Here is a 22,251-nt window from a genome sequence, read left to right as displayed (position 1 = left end):
AAAACTTGGAGAAATGTGATATTAATTTTTTTTCTCCCTTTTGCAGCATTGGGGATTAAATTCAGAGCCTTCCATCTGTAAGTGCTCTACTGATGAGCTATACTCAAAAAATTGATTAGTTTCAACTTTAAATATAAAAGTCTACTGTGTTTCTATCAATAGAAAAAAAATAGCTTTTTGTATATTGATATATTGTACCCTGTGACTGAAAAAACCTAGTTTTGTTGCTTTTGGTGTTAGTTTCATTAGTTTCTTAGGGTTTTCTATGTAAAGCTCGTGTCTTTTTTGGTGTGTATGCTAGTACTATGATTGAACCCAGGGCTTTACATGCTCATTTGGTTTGCTTGCTCACATTGGCACTCTTTATATGCGAGTCATACCTTCAGTCTGGTATTTTGCTAGTTAATTGGAGATGGAGTCTTGAGGACTTTTCTGCTTGGGCTGGCTTTGAAATATAATCCTCTAATCTCATGTTACTGAGTACCTAGGATTAAAGCATACCAGAACCCAGCTAGGTCATTGCCCCCCACTCTGACTCTCTCAAGAGAATAGGTATCCCTCCTATTTATAAAAACATTTTATAGCATATATTAGTTGTATAGGAGGTTTCATTGTGGTATTTCCTGATTGAATTCACTTCTACTACTCTTCCTCATCCTCTCCCTCCCTTAAGATAATTTCAACAAATTCCATTGTATTTTTCCATACAAATATATAAAATACTTCAGTCATTTTCACCCTTCTTCACCAAATGTTGGTGACAAATATTTTTGACATCTTGACAGCATAGCCTAAGTAAATATTGGTGTTTGATGTAATTATACTGGAGTGGAACATGAAGTAAAAAACATTTAGCACACATTTCACTCTTATTTTTTTCTATAAAAATATAACTCTTTATTAAATAACATGCACAAATATCAACTAGTTACTTATTAAACAGATATGATTTGGAACAAGATTTAAAGAAATACAAACCCTTAGGTACAATTTAGCATCTTGTTCATGATATCTGAGTAGTTTAAAAAAGAATCATTGATTAAACTAACCTTTTATTTTTCTTTCAAAGTTTAAAACCTTTTCAGGCATATAAACCATTCCCAGTTTTTCCTAGCATTTCAGAGCTTCAGAGAAAATCTAACATCAAGAGCCCTTAACTACTTGATTATGAATTAACAATAAGAAGACTTTTAAGTTTTCCTGACAAACTCGGTGTCACTTTATAGAGGTTACTAGTAGCAGAATCTTGGCAGATGTTTCAGCTCTGAGGTACCATGGAAAAGGGTGAAAAGTGTTTTTAAGACTCAACAGTTAGATGGCCAGATCCCTGCTTGCTTGCTTTTCCTTTGATAGTTTTTTTCTATTTTGCCAGTGGTATTTCCCTGCCTTTTCTCCAAGTAGACCATCAGAACACAGTACTCTATAATTTACCCCTCTTTTGTTTTCTGTAAGTCAATATTTAGTACTCTGATTTTTTCATCTGATTTGCCACATTATCTTGTCAATTTCTTTTTTAGGCTAAAGTATATAAACAAAGTTTGTCTTTTTTCATATTAAAAAGTATTGCTCTTATAAATTAAGTTTAAATGTTCCCAGCCTTAATAAAGTTAACTGCAAAAAAACAGTGCTTCAAAATCTACCCTGCCTTTTTGGCCCCACTTATCCAATAAATAAGGCCAAAATCTCTTACCTAAATTTCTAAAGAAGACTGCATCCAACCTTTATAATAAGTCCTTGCACGGTGTATTTTTCATCTGGGCTGCTTTATTGTGCATGCCAAGTACAGAAATAACAAAAATATAAAAGTAAAAATTCAAAAATCCCCCAGCTTAATAAGAACCTTTGCACTCAAAAATGTTTAGATTCTTTCCCATTAGCAGGGATATTCAAACTGCAAGTTGTATTTAAAATTTATTCTTTGTACATTCTTTCCATTTTTCTCTATCAGAATAAAAACACCCAGTATTATTTCATAATTCAAGAAAGCATTGTGGCAAGTTTAGTAAATTTTATCCCATATACTTCTGAAAAGTCTAACACTATTCTAACTTTCTTTTAAAAGATGTTTCACAAGGTTAGCAGCAGTTTTCAGATTTGAAATATTTTAAAATATTTAATTTATATCATATTCGAGGAGAAATTGTATTTTTTCTAGGAACATACCTAATTATTTTATTTAAAAAGCATATTGAATCTTATTTCAATAATAAAAGTTCATAAATTATGTGTTTAGCATGTTGATATAGGGAAAATACAACATATTAATCAATTTTTAATAAACATTTCAGATTGATTGGAATATTCCTAAGACCCTTTTACTTATTTTGATTACCAAGTATGTTTTCTTTATGAGTGCCCAGTTTTTATTTTAAAAGTGCAAAGGTTATTAAGCTTAAAACATTAAATTTAAACAATGTAAAAAAGTTTTACAATGATTTAACAAGACCAATAGAATTTATTAAACATATTTACATATATTCACAGATCCTTTCATAGTTGAGTATTAAAATAGACATATACATTTCAGAATTTCAATCAAAGGCATTTTTTCTGTTCCACACACTCCTTCAAGATGGAGAAAGGTAAAGTTTCTTTGTATGACTAATTCTACATAATGTGTCAAACACAGTAAGTCACAGATTCTCTCACAGCAAAGTGGTATGAAATACCTCACACTGTCCCAGGCATCAATTGTGGATAGAGTTAAATTATAGCAAGCATGCAATCAACTAAACCACCATCTTTATAGTTATAATGATGAACACAAGCTAACTCAAATACGTGCATGCCTTATTTAAAGGTTTTGCTATCTGAACACTGCTAAAAAAGCCCCAACTTTGGTCCAATAAAACAGACAAAACAGTTTTACAGTTATTTCTTTGTACATACTTTGACTATCAATCATTTTGTATATATTTCAACCATTAATTACAAGATGTACATCTGCACAGTATATATAAAATAAGTTATTATAAAGGAAGACAGTATTAAAACTTTCAAAAGAAAAACTGTACAATTAATTTACACACAATAAACTGAAGAATTTTGTCCCAAGTTTTTCTTCCACTAGAAACTATTTCATAGGAATTTAACCTTGTAGCTTACTGAAATATTTTTAGTAAAACCTGAAAGATTTAAATGCTAGTGGTTATCTTGTTAACTAGAGTGCTAACAACTTCCAGCGCTGTTAGCAGGTATCCTCAGCTTTTTTAGTATCTACTACAGTCTGCCATAATACTCTATTGCAATAGTTACTTTTCACCAATATAAATAATAGTTTTCTGTTAGAAACTGTTTGGACTTATGATTGAAAATATTTCTTTCAGTTTTTATAAAATGACAGTGTTTACTATGTGACCAACTTTAATGGACAAGTGTAAAGGCATAATATCAGTATTTTGTTGAAAGGCAGTATTAGATAGTATAATGCCTGAGTATCATCAGTTTAGGATGACACTGTAAGAAAGTACCAACTGCTATATAGGAGTCAATTCAAAGTCATCATTAACATCAACCAGAGGAACATAAAATTCCTGGATTTCATAAATACTGATAGATTTATAGGTGGCAGGATCAAGTTCCTGGAGTTTCAGCTGCCATTCTAATCTCTGGACAGCATTTAGAGCTGCAGCTTCATGTTGTTGCCTCATTAAAAGACAAGTCTAAAAGAAGAGAAAAATAGCTTATTCAGTTAAATTTGCCCTGTTTAAAATTAATGTCATTCATAGTTTAAAGACTAAGGTAATACATTAGGAGCATAAAAAGGATTCAGATTACAAGTGTTATTTCTCATATACCCTGTTGGTATCAACACAACATTTGTATCTGTAACTTCATTTTTACCTTATGAACTTTGATTTGATTTCAAATTATCAAAAGGATCGCAAAATCTAGGGAGAAATAATTAAAAATCTCAAGACAAAGAATTTTCCCTAAAGATCTGTAAAGTATATTACTTTTTTCACTATTCTCCTATTCTTCATTATGTTAGAGTTATAATAAGACAGATAAACTGGCTAAGAAACATAAAGAACCAAAAGAGTAATCACTTTTACATGGCAGTTTGACCCTCCATATTACATCTGTCCTTAAATTGTCTTTATTTTTCTTTCCCCTGTCAATTGTGGTCCAGTGTGAAAATTCATGGCTAATCAGTATTTTTTTTTCATTATTTATTCCTGAGAGTAGCCCTCTCTAAGGAAGAAAAAGCACTTATATAAACCGATTTGTGAACAGACATACCTTTAGTTTGTCGAATTTATCATCCACATCTTGTAACCATGACATGAACTGTCTTGCATTAAAACGATCTCTCACAGAAGTTTTACTGTCATCCGACTAAAAAAGAGTGTTACATTCAGTCGAATATAATACAATAAACCACTTTGAAAATCAGTATGCCAGCCTGGTACTGGTGACACTAGCCTACAATCCTAACTTTTGTGGTATGGAGCTTGAATGCAGGGCCTTGTGTTTGCTAGGCAGGTGCTCTACTACTAGAGCTGTGCTACCAAATACCAAATTTGATGTTGAAGTTTATCATTTGTAGGGGGAAAAAGGTTAGAGACAGCTGTCTGTACACTGACATTCTTCCAAAACCAATTTTTGAAGTGCTCATAAAAAATTTGCATACAGTCTTAAAAATATCAATTTTGGTATTTAGATAAGATGCAGTCAAAATTTTAACCCTGTATACCTTTCTGTATAAATACAACTTTGAACTAACTACATACTCTCAATTTTCTATTCAATATGATAAGACAAGAGTACCTCTCTTAAGCTTGCTTTGAGAATGAAGAATATCCTCAATGTCTTCATCTCAATACTTTTACATACAGGAAACATTCCAATGCTCCAAGCATACTGCTATTTACCAACATTGTGTAAGTAACATCTAGGCATCAGATAGTCCCAAAGTCATACTACTCACATTCTTAGAAATTATTATTTCCTCTTTGATGCTCAAGAAAGAGTTTTTGGTTACTTTAAGTTTTATTACCTTTTAAAACTATTACAAATTTATTTTGAAAAGGAGGAAGTACATGAGAGGAGAGCAGGCAGGTAGATTCAGTCCTGACTGAAAAAAAAACGAATCATCCCTGCCTTTGCTTCTCAGAGACCATTCTTACAAGATACCTGAAACTCAGATCTTATTCTAAAGTCAGCTATAAAAGGATGTCCTTATTTAATTAAGGTTATAAAAATATAGAAATGCTTTCAGGATACACTTCTCAGTCAAGAGATAAGTTACCTTTTGATACTTCAAGCATTTAAATTTAAAATCAAGTGGTCTTGATCACTAAGAATATTTGGGGCAAGATATAATAAATAATTAAAACCCCTTTACAATATAAATTTTGTATCATTTACGTTTTTATTTTGAATTTTTTATTATCTTTAAGTAGTTGTACAAAGAAATTCCCATTCTACAAAACAGTATATGACTACAAAGTGATAACATCGTTCCTTGTATCATTAACTTTTAAAGAAGAATAAAGGCAGAAATCTAAGAAAAGGAAATGTAGTCTAAAGCAATAATTTCTTTAGCATCATATGACTTTTCAAATTTTCTCAAGAGGATGCTTTTTTTTCTGTAGTACTAGGGTTTGAACTTAAGGGCCTCAAAATTGGTGGGATGCTTTAACACTTGAGTCATTTCCAAGTGAAAAATAGGAGGTTGTTTTTTCAAGTCCAAGAAACCCAAGAAGATAACTTTTCCCCCACTCCTTTAGGTATTGATTGTTTCATTTCTGATTTTAAGATCATTCACAAGTTTACAGGGACAGTTTTCTCCCTCCTCCTCTTTCTGTTCCCTTCTTTCATCCCGATCACACTTAGGACCTTTTGCAGGCGAGGCAGCACATTACCACCAAATCACTTACTTCTGAAATTCTCTCAACCCACATGAGGCTGTACATTCTTCACAGTGCACTATATCAATATGTTTTCATCTGTCTTTCTGAAAGATTCAAATAGTTCTTTCTAAAGACCTAATTATACAACAATTTCTTCAGAGAACATAAACACTAATTTAGGATTGAGGACCTATAAGGCAGCTGCTCTGGAAGTACTTTGATTAAAGAGATGTATTTCTCCTCTCAGCTCTAATGATGGTTCAATTAAACTTTCTTCTGTGGGAATAGATTCTGAAAGTAGACGAGCTGTATTTCTTGGCAACACTCCGTGTATGTATGTTCGTACATACACACACACACACACACACACACACACACACACACATATATGCACACACATATATCAAAAAGCACTTTACCTGTGAGTCCAAGGGCACATTGTATACTTCTGCATCCAATAAGACAGTGCAAGCACTAAATGGCAGTGTTTGATTTGCCAATGTTCTTGCAGCTCTGTAATGAACTCTTAGAACTTCTTGTTCATTGGATACAATAAGTTTTTCCTAGTTTCACAAATGAACAAAAATCAATTAAAACTAATAATCACTTAAGGTATGCTAAACAATCATAATCTCAGAGTAGGCTTGAAAAATTTAAAAATTTTTAGTTCTAAAAGTACAAGTAGATCTTCTCTTTTAAACTAGTACTTTCTTTTTAAAAACATTTTTCTTCCTTTCCTTTCCTTTCCTTTTCCTCACCTTTCTCCTCTCTCCTTTCCTTTCCCTTTCCCATATATGGTGAGCTGGGCACCAGTGGCTCACACCTTAAATCCTAGCTTCTAAGGAGTCTGGAGATCTGAGGATGGTAGCTATGTTGTCCTGGGCAGTCAAATCCATGAGATTCTCATCTCCAATTAACCAACAAAAAACTGGCAGTGGAGGGTATGGCTCAAGTTGCAGAGCACCAGCCTTGATGGAAAAAGCCAAGTAAGAACTCTAAGAAGTAAATTTAAGCCCCAGTACTGAAATAAACAAAAAAAGCATATGGCGGTTTTTAATATACTCACTAAGAAGTTCAACCATCACTATCTAATTTCACAACATTTTCATTCATCATACCAGGAAAAAAAACCCCTCATATTCAAAAGCAGCTACGCTTCTGGTAATCAATCCACTGTTCGTCTATGTGAATTACTTGCACTGAACAGTTAAGAACAGTCACACATTATATTGTATTTGATTTATTTTACTTAGTATATTTCTGAGGTTCATTCATATTATAGCATATAAGGTGAAGGATTGACCCTCAACCTGTTTTCTCAGGTGCATACAGATGTCAGGTAAGCCACTAAAGATATGTGCAGACTGACACAGGCAGGATATTCTACCTAAGCCTGCCTGTTAACATACCATTGTGGGCCTAACTGAAAAGCCCCACCTCTTTAGACCTAATGACTTTTTCATTAACCTCTACCTCCTTGCCCAGACCTCATAAAAACCTAACTCCTGTCCTACCTCTTTGCACAGTCTCCAAGCCCATGGGAAGATTGTGCACCTTGCTGTATATCTTAATAAACAGTCTAGCCTGTTGAAGATTTGAGTCTGGCCCATTTCCTTCCTTTTTCCTCCATTTTCCTAACATGGTGCCAAAACTCAGGAGAGAAGTCCCACGAGCAACTGGGTCCCCTTCACCAGCCTCCTGGCCAACTTTCATGGAGCCTTTTACCCTCCCTCTCTCCACCAAGAACACAGAGCCCTTGCCCCATGCCTCTTCCTCCTCCATCTTCCCTTACTATTCTCTCTCTTCTGTCCCTAGACTCCAGATCTCCAGGCAGGAGGATCTTCATTGTTTAATGTCTGACTCCATCCACAACCCAAAAGCATTCAGAACAAGGTAACCAGCCCCGTGGTCCATGACAGAGGCATCCTGACATGAACAAGAGAACTCTGAGAAGTCCTCTATTACCTGTCTGTGGGTTCTCTAGAGACTCTAGGAGTCTCTCACACTTTGCTGATCCCTTGAAATCCTTTAATTAGGACTTTGGGGACACACTACCCTAATTATTGGGGCCCATTTATTTGCCTTCCCAAAGCATCAGGGATGCCTGAAAGTGGCAGGACAGGTCACTCTCGTAGTCGTACCAAATTTTCCAAAATGGGCTCTAAATTGTCTGTTTCCAGACACCCAATGGCTTGCTCAGAGACAGTGCCCAGGCCTGTGACTGACAAAAAAGATGCCCACTAGGACAAGCCATCCCAGCAACAAACACCTAGCTTCCTGGGACAAAGTGAGTCCTGGAGTAAGAGGGGATGTGTCATATCATAAATGGAGTCACTTTACATTTACCCTTTCAAAAGTAACCAGAGCTGGGAGGTCAAAAAAAAAAAAGTAAGCATAGACAGGAACTTACATTCTTGACTTTGTTACCTGCTATTTCTATTTATAGTGCATCTTGTTGGACTCAGGATAGTTTGCCTTGGCACTTTCCTGGGTCTCTCATTCAAACATCTATAGCCCATACATCTATAGTCCAGTTACAGAAAATGATCAAGGCCTCTCACCATGCTGACCACTCCAATCCAGCCCTAGCTTATGGACTGATTATTGGTAACCAGTCTACCATTTTCTCCCCTAACCAATCTCCAGAAACCCTAGACACTCCCTTTCTGCCCCTAGTCCAGTTACACAAAAATTCCTCCTCCCCTGTAATGAGCTACAACTGGGCTTATGCTCCAAATGGAACTTTTCCGGCTTGTGCCAAGGTGTGTTTTCCTGTGTCATTCATATCCACCTGCCACCTTGCCAGCCTTTTACCTGTTCTCAATTGTTTCAGAAATTTCTCTTTAGCCCTCACTCAGGACCTGGGAGCACATTAAGGCCATCCTATTACTGCAGGCAACTGGAGACTTAACTTACACTGCCCTACCCTGCTCTGCCCAGCACAGACCTGGATCCTAAAGACCCCAGCCTCAGTGACTCAACACCCCCATGTCAGCAGGAGTATCCAGAAAAGACAACCACTGACCTCTTTCGTAGTCTCCTCTTGTAGCCCAGTCTTTTTTATGTACCCGAAGATCCTATATGAAAGACTTGCCTCTCCTCTCCTGGCCCATTCCTTCTATGTATCCAGAGATAGAATATGAAGGATTGACCTCCAACTCCTGCCCCACCTCTTTGCACAGTTTCCAAGCCCACAAGAAGGCTGTGTCCCTTGCTGCTATCTCAATAAATGGTCCTAGCACATTGCAGATTGAGTCCAGCCTGTTTCCTTCCTTTTTTCTTCCATTTTCCTAACATAAGGTAATTCCTTTCTATGAATAAATACTACACTGTATGGATCTAACATTTCTTTCCTCCCATTCATCAGTTGATCCTTTGCCATCTCTAAATGTGCCACTTTGGCCCAAGAGTTATTTTGAACTGAAGTTACTGGACAACATGTGGATTCAAGAGCACCCTACCTTCAGTCCCGGGGCTTGAACTCAGGGCCTGTCCTTGTGTTTTTTGCCCAACGCCATTACTCTACCACTTGAGCCACAGCTCCACTTCTGCCTCTCTTGGTGGTTAATTGGAGAACAGGCTCACGAACTTTCCTGTCCAGGCTGACTTTGAACTATGAACCTTAGATCTCAGCATCTCTGTGTAGCTAGGATTACAAGCATGAGGTAAGTGGCTGGCCAGCTTCTCTTTTATAATGAATTTACACAGAAATAAACACATCCAGCTTTAATGAATTATATGTGGTCCAAACTTCCAATTAGGAAGAGTCCTAAAACTATTAAAATAAAATGAATAATCTTTTCCATATAGCAGAGTGAAAATTCTAGGAGTCCAGTTGCAGATCTCAATTCATTTTTGTTCAGGCTATAGACTTAAGACATTTGTTGCTAACTGTATTTCCTTTTTCTTTTAAAGTATCAATGGGGATCACCTTGCAATCTGTGGTTGGTGAGAATGTAACAATGACACAAAAAGATAGAGTGGTGACTCTTAAGAACTCCCCAGGTATTAAGATATTTTTCATTTTGTTGGCCTTCTCAAAGAAGTTAGATTGTGACAATACGAAGGTTATACCTTGTCTTCTTACTACATTTCCCAGTTTGCCTTCAAATAACATGTACTTTACTTTTCCTTCACTGGAGAATGCAGGCCATAGTATATTCAAATGTGTATTGTTGTCAATAATAACTATACTATAATTTGGTGAAAAGACAAAGAAACATGGCTTTAATTACATTCTTGAACTTAAGTCTGGGGGTTATTGCTTAGATTGCTTGCTATGTTTTTCTGTCCCTATTGACTTTGAACTGTGATCCTCAGTTCTCAGCTTCCTGAGCAGCTAGGATTGAATTGTGTGAGCCATTGGCACTCACTCAGCCTTAATTAGTTGGTCTTCTTTCTTTTCTTTCTTTCCTGTTTTTTTCTTTGGTTGTACCCAGAGTTTGAACTCATTCTTCAGGGCTTTATCCCTTGAGACATACCTTCAGCACCCTAAATGACCTACTGTGACAAATGATACTCAAAAGTAAGTCTAGTACTTAATAAAATTTTAAGTATAAATTTAAAGTGTAATTTGAAGTAGTAAGTATCCAAAAACTTGATCTGATAATAATAAGAACTAATTATGAATACCATTGCAAAGAGTTAGCTGCAGTTCTCTACAAAATTAAGAGGAGGAACTAAAATACTCTGAAAGTAAACATCATGTGAGAAATACTTTTTCATGCAATGTTTTCTGAAGTTGAAATACTCTCTTCTGAAAATAGATATTAGTTAATAGTCTAAATACCAAATACTCAGGTTGGGGGTTGGGGGGGGGATATGGGAAGGGCTGGGAAGGGGAAACAAAGGAGGAGGCAACAATGCTTGATAAGAAATGTACTCATTACCTTGCCCATGTAATTGTAACCCATGTAATTGTACAGAGCACGATATTTTCACACACACACACACACACACACACACACACACACACCAGCTAAAAAATAAAAGGCAAAAAAATACCAAATACTCCATTATAGATCAGAGTTAAGTTTGTCTTTGAGCCCCCCTAGAGCACAGGCTTTAGCATCTTAGGATAGACTGTGAGTATTGCTTTCTCCTAGTTTCTGGAGTGACAAAGTAGGACAGAGTGTAGTTCTGAGGTACTGTGCCAGGACTCTGCCTATAAGGCTTGTTCACTTAGTGCAGTTTTCGAATGGTATCAGTTTTATTTATTTATTTATTTTGCCATGGGGCTTGGACTCTGGGCCTGGACACTGTCCTTGAACACTTCAGCTCAAGGTGAGTGCTCTACCTCTGGAGCCACAGTGCCACTTTTGGCTTTCTGGTGGAGATAAGTGTCTCATGGATTTTGCTGCCCAGGCTGGCACTGAACTGCGATCCTTAGATCTCAGCCTCCAGAGTAGCTAGCATTACAGGTGTGAGTCATTAGCACCCAGCTGGAATCAATTTTTGCGGGAAAAATTTCACTAGGACAAAGTTATTAACTCAGGTACTCACACATCCAAGCAACCAATATAAGGTGGTAGGTGGGCTGTCAATTTGGACTGGAAAGATTGTCTTTATTCTCACTAACTTCCCACTAGAATTGCTTTCAAAAATGCAGTTCATAAACTACAGTTATAAGTATATGAAACTTTGTCATCAACATAAATCACAAATATTGTTGTATATCATAGTTGTTAGAAATATTTTCCTAAATTTTCATATTAATTTATTTTCAAAATCCTAGTAGGTACAGTAGTCCTCCTCCCTCATCTGAGGGTTTGCTTTCCATAGTTTCAGTTACTTGTGATATGGAAAATGACAAAAATAAATAAGTAATTCATATGTTTTACATTTGGGACTGGGATGTTTGGAGGCCAGAAAAGAGAGGTTTAGGGACTTTTGGGTTATCACAGACACCAAAGGCAGTGATATCATGGGGATTAGCTATTCTAGTATGGGCTTGGCACCTGGGGCTCCACAATCTCTGGCTAGAAGAGAATTACATCAACTGGGGACAATGTAGCAAAAAACCTTTCAGACTTACTTCTGCAGAAAATTTGCTATCCAGAGCCTGTCCTTTGGCTCTATATGCTGATAGCTGATGACAGACCTCCCACCCAGGTCTAAATCATAGGATTTGGACCTCTCTGCAACCCAGAGAGCTGTGGACACACACAGACACACATATATACATACTAAAAATTCATATAATATTATATATAAATGTTTCCATTTTGATCTTGCATTCATTTAAATTGTATGGATTTTTTTTGAATTATCTGATCTAGGGCATTTAGTTTTAAGTTTAATTTAGGCCCCTCCCTCCCATTATTTTTTAGTTCTGCTTTCTTTTCCCTTTAGTTTTAGTTTTTACTTTTCAGTCTTTTGTCCCCTTTCTGTAGCCCTTTGCCCTTTATATGTTTCCTCTGTCTTCTCTTGCTTTTATTTCCTTCTATACCGGTTACAACATCTCTAATCTTCCTTATTACCTACTCTCATGAGATTGCCTAAATATTATTTTTCTGTTTTTTAATTTCATGTTAATGGTTTTGAGTTTGGCTTTGTTTTCTTTCTTCATCTTTTTTTCTTTTTGTGGTTTTTAAAAATAATTTTCTATTAAACTCTCTTCATTTCATCACTTCATCCTGTAACAGGATATCAGTTATAGTATTTTCCAATATCTCTACTTTCTAATAAACTTTTCCTACTAGGGTTAGCCTCCATCTCTTCCATCCCTACATAGTCAAATGCCTAGTATTAATCATTTCTGTAATTGCCACTACTCCTTCTTGGCTACAGTCTTCCTAGACCATAAATATAAATCTTTGCTTCTAATAGACCTAAAGATATTGGAATAGTGGTGAATAGACTTCATTAGGGATTACCACAAACAACAAGGTTGTACAATAAACTTGGCCCTATTCTGAATGGAGAAGAGTTCCAGAAACAATGTCTTGAGCACTAGCATAGATTATTTGACAACTGAAACATACTCCTCCAATGTATTCATAGGAAAACAGTACAACCCAGCAATTACCCATCCTTAAGTAATCATCCAGAAATATCCAACTAAAAATCCCACAGGAGACTGCAATCTCCACCAGATTTTGGCCTCAGATGCATACATCTCAGTGAAAGATCATGAAATTAATGAATAACCTAGGCAAGATATCCCCTTCAAAAGCCAACAACTCTAAAATAAAGGACTGAACTAACAGTAATGAGGTTTTGATAAAGTTAAACAATTAGCTCATAAGACATTGACAAGAATGATCAATGAAATGGAGGTAACATCTGACCACCTGAATAAATTCAAGGAGGACTGAAACAAATAAGAGAATAGAAACAAACTGCTGAATAAAATACAGAAGGCAATGTTGGATATGAAAGAAAAATTCAATAAAGAAATATTGAAAAATAGACTGAAATCTTAGATGTGAAGAGCTCAATAGCCTAAATAAAAAATATTCAAAGGATTAATACAACAGAGTAATCTGGAAACAGAATTTCAGGAATTGATGATAAAGCAGAGGAATTAAAAAGACATTGATAAAACACTGACAAGAACAGAATTTTCAAACCTTTTCTCACTCCATCTAATGATTAAAACTATGAATTGTGGGTTTAGAAAGGGAAGAAATAAAAAAAAATATTAAGGGGCTGGGAAGGTGGCTCAGTGGTAGAGTGAGTGCTTGCCTTGCATGCATGAGGCCTTGGGTTTGATTCCTCAGCACCACATAAGTAGAAAAAAAAAGCTGGAAGTGGTGCTATGGCTCAAGTGGTAGCGTGCTAGCCATGAGCTGAAGAGCTGAGGGACAGCGCCCAGGCCCAGAGTTCAGGCCCCATGACCGAACCCCCCCCAAAAAATATTAAGAATTTATAAAGTGAAACAAATAATAAAATAGCCAGGTACCAGTGGCTCACAGCTATAATCCTAGCTACCTGGATGCTGAGATCTGAGGATAACTGTTCAAAGCTAGTTCAAGCAGGGAAGTCCATGAGACACATCTCCAATTAAACAACAAAAAGTCAGAAGTGGAGCTGTGAGGTGGTATAGTGCTAATCTTGACCATCAAAGCTCAGGGATAGTGCCTAGACCTGAGTTCAAGCCCCAGAACTGGCACAAAAACAAAACAAAACAAAATAAAATAAAAATAATAAATAACAGCAGAAACTTCCTTAGCCTAAAAAATGAGAGGGCCATCCATGTGGAGGAGGCTTATAATACACACAAAAAGGCAAGATCAGAGAAAAAACATCCTAGACACATAGTTAAAACACTAAAAACACATAATAAGGAAAAATAGTGACAGCTTCAAAAGAAAGAAAACAAGTAACTTCCAACGGAAAGCCCAGAGGAAAAACATCAGATTTCTCAATACAAATTCAAAGTACCAGGAGGGCATGGAAGGACATAATTCAAACTCTGAATATTAAGGGGCTGGGAAGGTGGCTCAGTGGCAGAGTGCTTGCCTTGTATGCATGAGGCCCTGGGTTCGATTCCTCAGCACCACATAAGCAGAAAAAAAAAGCCGGAAGTGGTGCTATGGCTCAAGTGGTAGTGTGCTAGCCTTGAGCTGAAGAGCTGAGGGACAGCGCCCAGGCCCGGAGTTCAGGCCCCATGACCGAACCCCCCCCCCCAAAAATATTAAGAATTTATAAAGTGAAACAAATAATAAAATAGCCAGGTACCAGTGGCTCACAGCTATAATCCTAGCTACCTGGATGGTGAGATCTGAGGATAACTGTTCAAAGCTAGTTCAAGCAGGAAAATCCATGAGATACATCTCCAATTAAACAAGAAAAAGTCAGAAGTGGAGCTGTGTCTGAGGTGGTATAGTGCTAATCTTGACCATCAAAGCTCAGGGATAGTGCCTAGACCTGAGTTCAAGCCCCAGAACTGGCACAAAAACAAAACAAAAGAAAATAATAGACTGATAAAACAGACTTCAAGCTCAAATAGGTCAGAACACAGGTCACTTTATATTAATAAAAAGAACACTCCATCAAGAGGAAATTACAGTTGTTAATATATATATATATATATATATATATATATATATATATATACTAAATGTTCAAGAAATGAACATTTCTGGTTCATTAAAGACACACTAGTAGAACTCATAGTGGGAGACTTTAACATCCTGCTCTCATCAATAGATATGGCATCCAAACAAAACATAAAGAAACCTCAGAATTAAATGGCACCATAGACCTAGTAGACTTTACAGATGTCTACAGAATTATTTCATATAGTTAGTGTATAGTACATATTGTTCTTGAAAGCCTATGTACTTTTTCCAAAACAGTCTACATTTTAACACATAAAACAAATCTTAACAAATACAAGCTAACTAAAATTGATCCTGTATTCTATCAGATCATCATGGATTTAAACTAGAACAGCAAAAGATACTACAGAAAATATTTGGAGCTTAAACTACAAGAATGGATCATGGAAGAAATAATGGGAGAATTCAAGAAGGGAATATGACAACAAATACCAAAGAAACCTGAAGAATGAGATAATATTTTGAAAATTATACTCATAATTTAAAACATTTTAAAAATTATACTCAAATAAACTTGAAATGAATAGTTTTGTTTTTTTTTTCCTGAGACTTGGACTTGAACTCAGTATCTGACGCATGTACTGATCAGCTGGTGCTTTATCACCTGTGTGCCACACCTCCAACTCCTACAAATGGATAAATTCTAACAGTAAAAATTAGAGCAAAAACTAATGAAACAAAGACTATACAGTTAATCTGAAAAACTGAACCAAGATGATATAAACTACCTAAACAGATCTATAGCAAATAATAAGACTGAAGTAATAAAAAAGATCTCCCAACAACAAAAATCCCAGGACCAAATGGATTCACAGCTGATTTCTATCAGATCTTTAAAGAAAAACTAACACCAATATTTCTTAAACTATCCTATGAAATAGAAAGAAAAGATGCTACTGAAATAATTTTATGAAGCAAGCATTATGCTCATTCTAAACATGGATAAAGGCACACAAAATATAGATCAATCTCTTTGATGAACAATGATGCAAATGTTTTTACTGTTTTTTTTTTGTCCTGTTGTGGGGCCTGAACTCTGGGCCTGGGCGCTGTCCCTCAGCTCTTCAGCTCAAGGCTAGTGCTCTACCACTTGGGCCACAGCGCCACTTCCGGCTTTTTTCTTTTTGCTTATGTGGTGCTGAGGATGAGGAATCGAACCCAGGGCCTCATGCATGCAAGGCAAGCGCTCTACCACTGAGTCACCTTCCCAGCCCGATGTTTTTAATGAATTTATTCAAAACTAAATTGCATAGCACATTAAAAATGAAACAAAGAAACTTCATGAGACTGGTAAGGGAAGGAGGAAGTAGGAGCAGGGACAATGGGAAATGAAGTAACTGATCAAGATGCATGTATATATACATGGACAGGTTAAAATGGACCTCCCTTATACATTACTTAAATGTAATGTAACACCTATGCAGACACAATCATCTTAAATTACATAGAAAAAAACTTCTGAAAAATTCAACATCCTTTTTGATACAAAGCTCTGATGAACTAGGAGGAAAATATGTGAATTTACTGAAGACTGTATATGACAAATCTATAGCCAACATCACATTAGATATGTAAAAATGGATACTATTTCCCCTAAACTCAAATTAGACAAGAGTGTCTACTCTTCTTGTCCTTTTCAACATGAGACTAGAATTTCTAGCTAGAGTAATAACAGGAAGAAATAAAGGAAGTTCAAATAGGAAACAAGTAAAATTATGCCAATTTGCAGATGATATAATCTTATGCTTACAAGACCCTATAGACTCCACCAAAAAATATAGATGTTTCATTAATTTCTGCCCTAACTTTTACTATTGGAATTTATTCATTTCTAGGGGTTAGAGGTATAGCTTGCCAACAAGAAAATGTATCAGATACTGATTTCAAGTCCTGGCAGAAAAAAAGTCTCCCAGTGGTGGGTCACACATGTAGTCATAGTTATTCGGGACGAGGAGACCAGGAGGATCTAGGCTTGAAGCCAGCCCTGGGAGATAAGTTCTTGGGACTTGTTCTCCAATTACTCAATAAAAGGTCTGAAGGTCTGAAGGTTCATGTGGTGAAGCAGACCTATGACCAAGGGGATGAAGTCCTGAGTTCAAGCCCTGATACTAGCAACAAAAAAAAACAAAAATAATTTCCTGAATACACTAGAAGATAGAAAGATGCTCACAGACTGGCAGAATCAATGTAGTGAAAATGTCATATTATCAAAGTATCTACAAATTCTATATAATACTGATTATAAAGTCCCAAAGTCATTTTTCACAGAAATAGAAAAAATAATAACAAATTCATATAGAAGCATAAAGAACAAAAGCAATTCTGAGTAAAAGGAGCATGGCTGAAAGTATCATACTACCACAATATCAGACTTCACTGTCTCTCTGTAGAAAATTAGATTAAAATGAATTTAAAAAAAATCCAAGCTGGTGATGGTGGTTCATGCTTGTAAATCCTAGCTACTCAGGAGGTTGAGATCTGAGGATCGAGGTTCAAAAAGCCAGCCAGGCAGCAAAGTCTGTGACACTCTTATCTCCAATAAACTACTCTGAAAAGGCTGGAAGTGGCACTGTGACTCAAGTGGTAGATTGCTAGACTGGACCAAAAGAAGCTCAGGGACAGTGCCCATACCCAAGAGTTTAAGCCCCAGGACTGGCAAACAAAACAAAACAAACACCTCAAAGTAAGACCTGAAACTCTAAATCAACTAACTATAGGAAAACAGTGAAAGTTGTAGGCACAGGAAATTATTTTCTGGATAGGCCTCCAACTACCCAGAAAATAAGAAAAAGAATTGATAAATGGGACTACATCACATTATTTTCTGCACAGCAAAAGAAACTATCAGAGATAAAAAAACAATCCAGGGAATGGGAGAAAATCTTCACCAGCTATATAACAGACAATGGATTAATATCCATAGTATACAAACAGCAAAAAACTCAAAAACCTGAAAAGTAGAAGAACAAATAATCAAAGAGGTAGTTCTCAAAAAGAGTACAAATGGCTACTAGATACATGAAGAAATGTTTAACATACATAGTCATAAAAGAAATGCAAATAAAACTACACAAAAATTCTATTCACTGTAGTCCGATTGACAATTATCAGGAAAACAAACAAAAAATTTTGGACAAGATGAGAAGAGGAAAAGTAACTCTCATATGTTGATAATGTAAACTAGTGGAACCAATATGAAATCAGTATGGAAGTTCCTCAAAAACCTAAAAACAGACCTAACCTAAGGCCTCATCGTGGTACTCCTGATAGCATATATCTAAAGGAGAATAAATCAATATACCAGAAAGACATCAGCAGTAGTTTATTGCAGTGCAGTTCACAATAGCTGAATGGTAGAGTCAGTAGAGATGTCCAAGAACAGATCGAGATAAAAAGATATAATATATATGCATATATGTATGCACATACATGTACTATGCACTATTACATAACCATAAACAAAAATTAAGTCATTACATTTGCAGGAAAATGGATATAATTGGAAATCATGTTGAGCAAGATGAGCCAAACTCAAAAACTATTGAGCTGGGTGCCAATGACTCACACCTATAATCCTAGCTACTTAGGAAGCCACCCTAGGCAGAAAAGTCCATGAGACTCTTATCTCCAATTTCCCAAAAAGTTGGACATAGAGCTATGACTTAGTGCTCAAGCACTAAGCTCAGGAATAGCACCTAGGCCTTGGGTTCAAGCCACAGGACAGGCTTGCTTACAAATACACACACACACACACACACACACACACACACACACACACACACGAAAGCAAAATATTGTACTTTTCCTTTCATACATGGAAGGAAGCTAGTTCTGAAAGACATACTTATTCACAACATTTACCTATGTACTTACATACATACATGCATGATTAACATACATACAACACACATATACACGTTAATGCATATAACACAATTCTAACTATCAAACTATGTAGAAGGTGAGGGTAAGGGAAAAAAGGGGAAAAAAAGATGTAAGGCAAATAATTTGCAAGTACAGGACAACTGTGCATAAGGAAACTCAATGCAAGCTATTGATAATCAGTGACTGGGGAGCCAGGGAAGAAAAGCAATGAAGAGATTCAATGTATGCATATATGAAATACCATAGTGAAACTTCTTGGTGCAATTAACACTAAACATGAACACACTTAACAGTAAGAAAAGAATGACAGGAAAGTATAACACAGGTTCAAATGAGAGGAAGTGGGCATCAGTGGGAGGACTAACAATGGGATGGGATGAATATGGTTCTATTTATCTACATATATAAAAATAGAACAATGAAACTTGTTGAGATTGTTTAAATTCTTTTAAGAAGGGTGAGTGGGATGAGGAAGAGTAATAATGGGGGGAAAGTGTGAAATGTTACAACAAACCTTCCTTGTACAATTGAAGTATGTTAATTATATATATATATATATATATATATATATATATATATATATACACACACTCAACGTGGACAACATGGATTAAAGGAAATATAAACATTTTCCCTACAACTGAATAAGTACAAGGCAACAAAAATCAAATCATTTTCCCTGATGGCTCTACATAAGGAAAATTCACTAATGAAAAACTCTAGGCTATTTTAAAGCAGTATGAAAAGTAATTTTTATCTATAAATATATATTTAAATATATCTTACCCTTTCGATACTGTGTTGCAATCGTAGTTTCATCCTTACAACTTCCTGCTGCCGAAAAAGCTCTTTAAGTGGATCTGACAGTGAAGGTGGTGGTGTAATCTAATTAAAAAGCACAGATGGTTAAAAGTATTTGGTTTTACTTACACTAATAGGTGATAGGGAGAAGAGTAACAAAAACAGAAACGCTGATATAAAAATAGAGAAAAATAGTCTGAAGGATTGTAGCAGGCCAGGTACCTCAGTTTAATAAGCAAATTCTCTTTGTAGTAAACATGATACAAATAGTAAAATTCTTGAATGTTTCATTTATTAACTATCACATATGGGCTAATAAATTTGTGGTTTATAAATATTACATATATGATATCTCACGTGACAGTCTATTATAACATAAAATATTGATTCATATCTAGTTTGATATTGTAGTGGACTGTGCTTTCTGTAGATAAAGGAACATAAACTATCTTTGCTTGCACTCAATTGCTATAGGGGTGGAGAACTTTTTTTTTCTGCCAGTACCATTTGCATATAATAACATTATAGATCCTACAAAATTATCAGTACAGGCAGACAGACTTCAGACAGCAGATAAAACAGATCTTAAAGGAAGAGCAGAGTAAAATGAATTATTATTAGAAATGAACTACAGAAATCCCTCACCTATGGTGGGAGTTAGATTCTAGAGACGCTTCACAATAGGTGAAAACCTGTGAAGTGGCAGTGTTATATTATTTATATATATTTTAAGGCTTTATAAACCCCACTCTCCTATAAACTTTTCCTACTCTCTTATTAAACTTAATTCACATTTTAATATTTTTATACTGTTAGAATTTTTTACACAAAATACAATCATAAATATTATATAAACATCTATATATACTGCAGAGTCCTGCAATATATGAAAATTAGATATAGATATAGACATATGTTAAAATGATATAGTGAAGCTGCAGAAAGTGAACTGCAATAGTGAGGGAAGACTGTACTATTGAGAAAAAGGTAAGGATGGAGGGAGATGTCTCCAGAAGAGAGGACACATGATAAATGTCAGAAACAAAGAAACTGTATGGTATTTACAGGGAACTACAGTTAGTCTTAGGTTCCTGGAATTTCAGTTTTGGTGAAAGGCATGGTAGACTATGAAGATGAGAGCAACATAAGCAAAATAATAAAGTTTTCATTCTATTCTGCAAACCAGCTTTTCTTAAAGATTATTCCATAGCACTTGTGTCCATAAAGATGATCTCCAGGAAATAGTCCTAGAATAAGTTTAGAATATTGTATACTTTGTATTTTTATTCATCTTTTATTCATCTCACAAGTTATTCATTCCCAAACTTTGCGATCATAAAAACCTCTTCCCACATAAACAGGTGTTTAATATATAATTATGCAAAACACAATATGGGAGATTTTCTATGTAAGAAGGAACCACTGAAAGGTCTTATAGTTTGCTGTTGTGTGGAGAACAGATAGTAGGGACAAGACTGTCTATTAGGAAGTAAGGAAGCAAATCACTGTTATGCTGGTGTGAAATGATGATGGGGTAGAAAGGATAGGGTCTAAAAGTACTGGTGACTGAATCTAATTGATAAAAAGGAGAAAAAGCTGGGTGCCAGTGGTTCATGCCTGGAATCCTAGCTATTTAGGAGGCAGAAATCTGAGCATCAAGTTTGAAGCCAGTCTGGGCTGGAATGTTCATGAGACTTACCACCAATAAACTACTCAGAAAAAGCTGAAAGTGGTGCTGTGGCTCAAGTGGTAGAGCACTAGTCCTGAGCAAAAACAAGCTCAGGGACAGTGCCCAGGCCCTGAGTTCAAGCCCTGGGACTGGGGCAGTTTGGGGGGTATTTGGGGAGGGAAGAAGGGGAACAGCCAAGGAGTATTCTCATGTTTTTAGTGAGAGAATTGCAAGCTGGTAACGGAGAGAGATCATAGAGGGGAAAGAAGAAAGAGAAGCAAGATTTAGGGTAAATTTAGTTTGGTATAGCTTCACAAACTCAGTTTGCTCACACTCAATTGACACCATAGAGTAGAGCTACAAGTAGCTAAACAGAAATCCAGGGGAGGCTTGGTTAAAAATATGTAAACTTGGGAATTAATATATTACCAGGTAATGGTTAATAGTCAAGGGAATCTATGAAAATTTTCTGAGGAAGCTTTTCCTTTGTTGTTTTGCTTGTCTATCTTTAATAGATTTTGTCTTTCAATTCTGTGTCCTAGGTGTCTTGGTAAGAATTATTTTCTTGACAGATCTCAGGGATGGAACTATGGAATGAATGATCTATTTATCCATCCATCCATCATCTCTCATATATCTCTGAACATACTTACTACCTGCCTTACTCTTTTCACATTCACGTTTACAATACTTTTAGAATAGTTTCTATAAAACTGTTGTTAGCAATGACTATTAGACCAAACTGCAGTAACTATTTTTTTGAGTTTTGCAAATTTGACATGCAGTTCATAGTCCCCATCCCCACCTTGATTTCTTCAGAAAAAAATGGTAACATCTAGTTAAAATTTTAAGGATTTTTTTTTTTTTTTGGTCCAGTCGTGGGGCCTGTACTCTGAGCCTGGGCGCTATCCCTCAGCTCTTCAGCTCAAGGCTAGCACTCTACCACTTGAGCCACAGCGCCACTTCCGGCTTTTTT

General features: G+C 35.9%; 1 protein-coding gene across 4 annotated transcripts in view; it reads right to left on the bottom strand.

The window, feature by feature from the left end:
• Positions 1-1,363: 1,363 nt before the first annotated feature.
• The window catches only part of Ankrd12 (ankyrin repeat domain 12), a 134,803-nt gene continuing 113,915 nt past the window's right edge, over positions 1,364-22,251 (bottom strand). For all 4 annotated transcript variants that reach the window (XM_013036391.1, XM_013036390.1, XM_013036394.1 and 1 more), the window contains 4 exons: positions 19,592-19,690; positions 6,275-6,418; positions 4,243-4,338; positions 1,364-3,662 (listed from right to left, as the gene is read on the bottom strand). In XM_013036391.1, the coding sequence (XP_012891845.1) occupies positions 3,477-3,662; positions 4,243-4,338; positions 6,275-6,418; positions 19,592-19,690 (525 nt within the window). In that variant the 3' untranslated portion in view covers positions 1,364-3,476. The remainder of the gene's footprint in view (positions 3,663-4,242; positions 4,339-6,274; positions 6,419-19,591; positions 19,691-22,251) is intronic.

The sequence above is a fragment of the Dipodomys ordii genome, unplaced genomic scaffold (assembly GCF_000151885.1).
Source record: "Dipodomys ordii isolate 6190 unplaced genomic scaffold, Dord_2.0 Scaffold283, whole genome shotgun sequence".
Lineage (NCBI taxonomy): Eukaryota > Metazoa > Chordata > Mammalia > Rodentia > Heteromyidae > Dipodomys > Dipodomys ordii.
The sequence above is the reverse complement of the archived record's forward strand: the minus strand, read 5'-3'. Positions and strand labels throughout refer to the sequence as shown.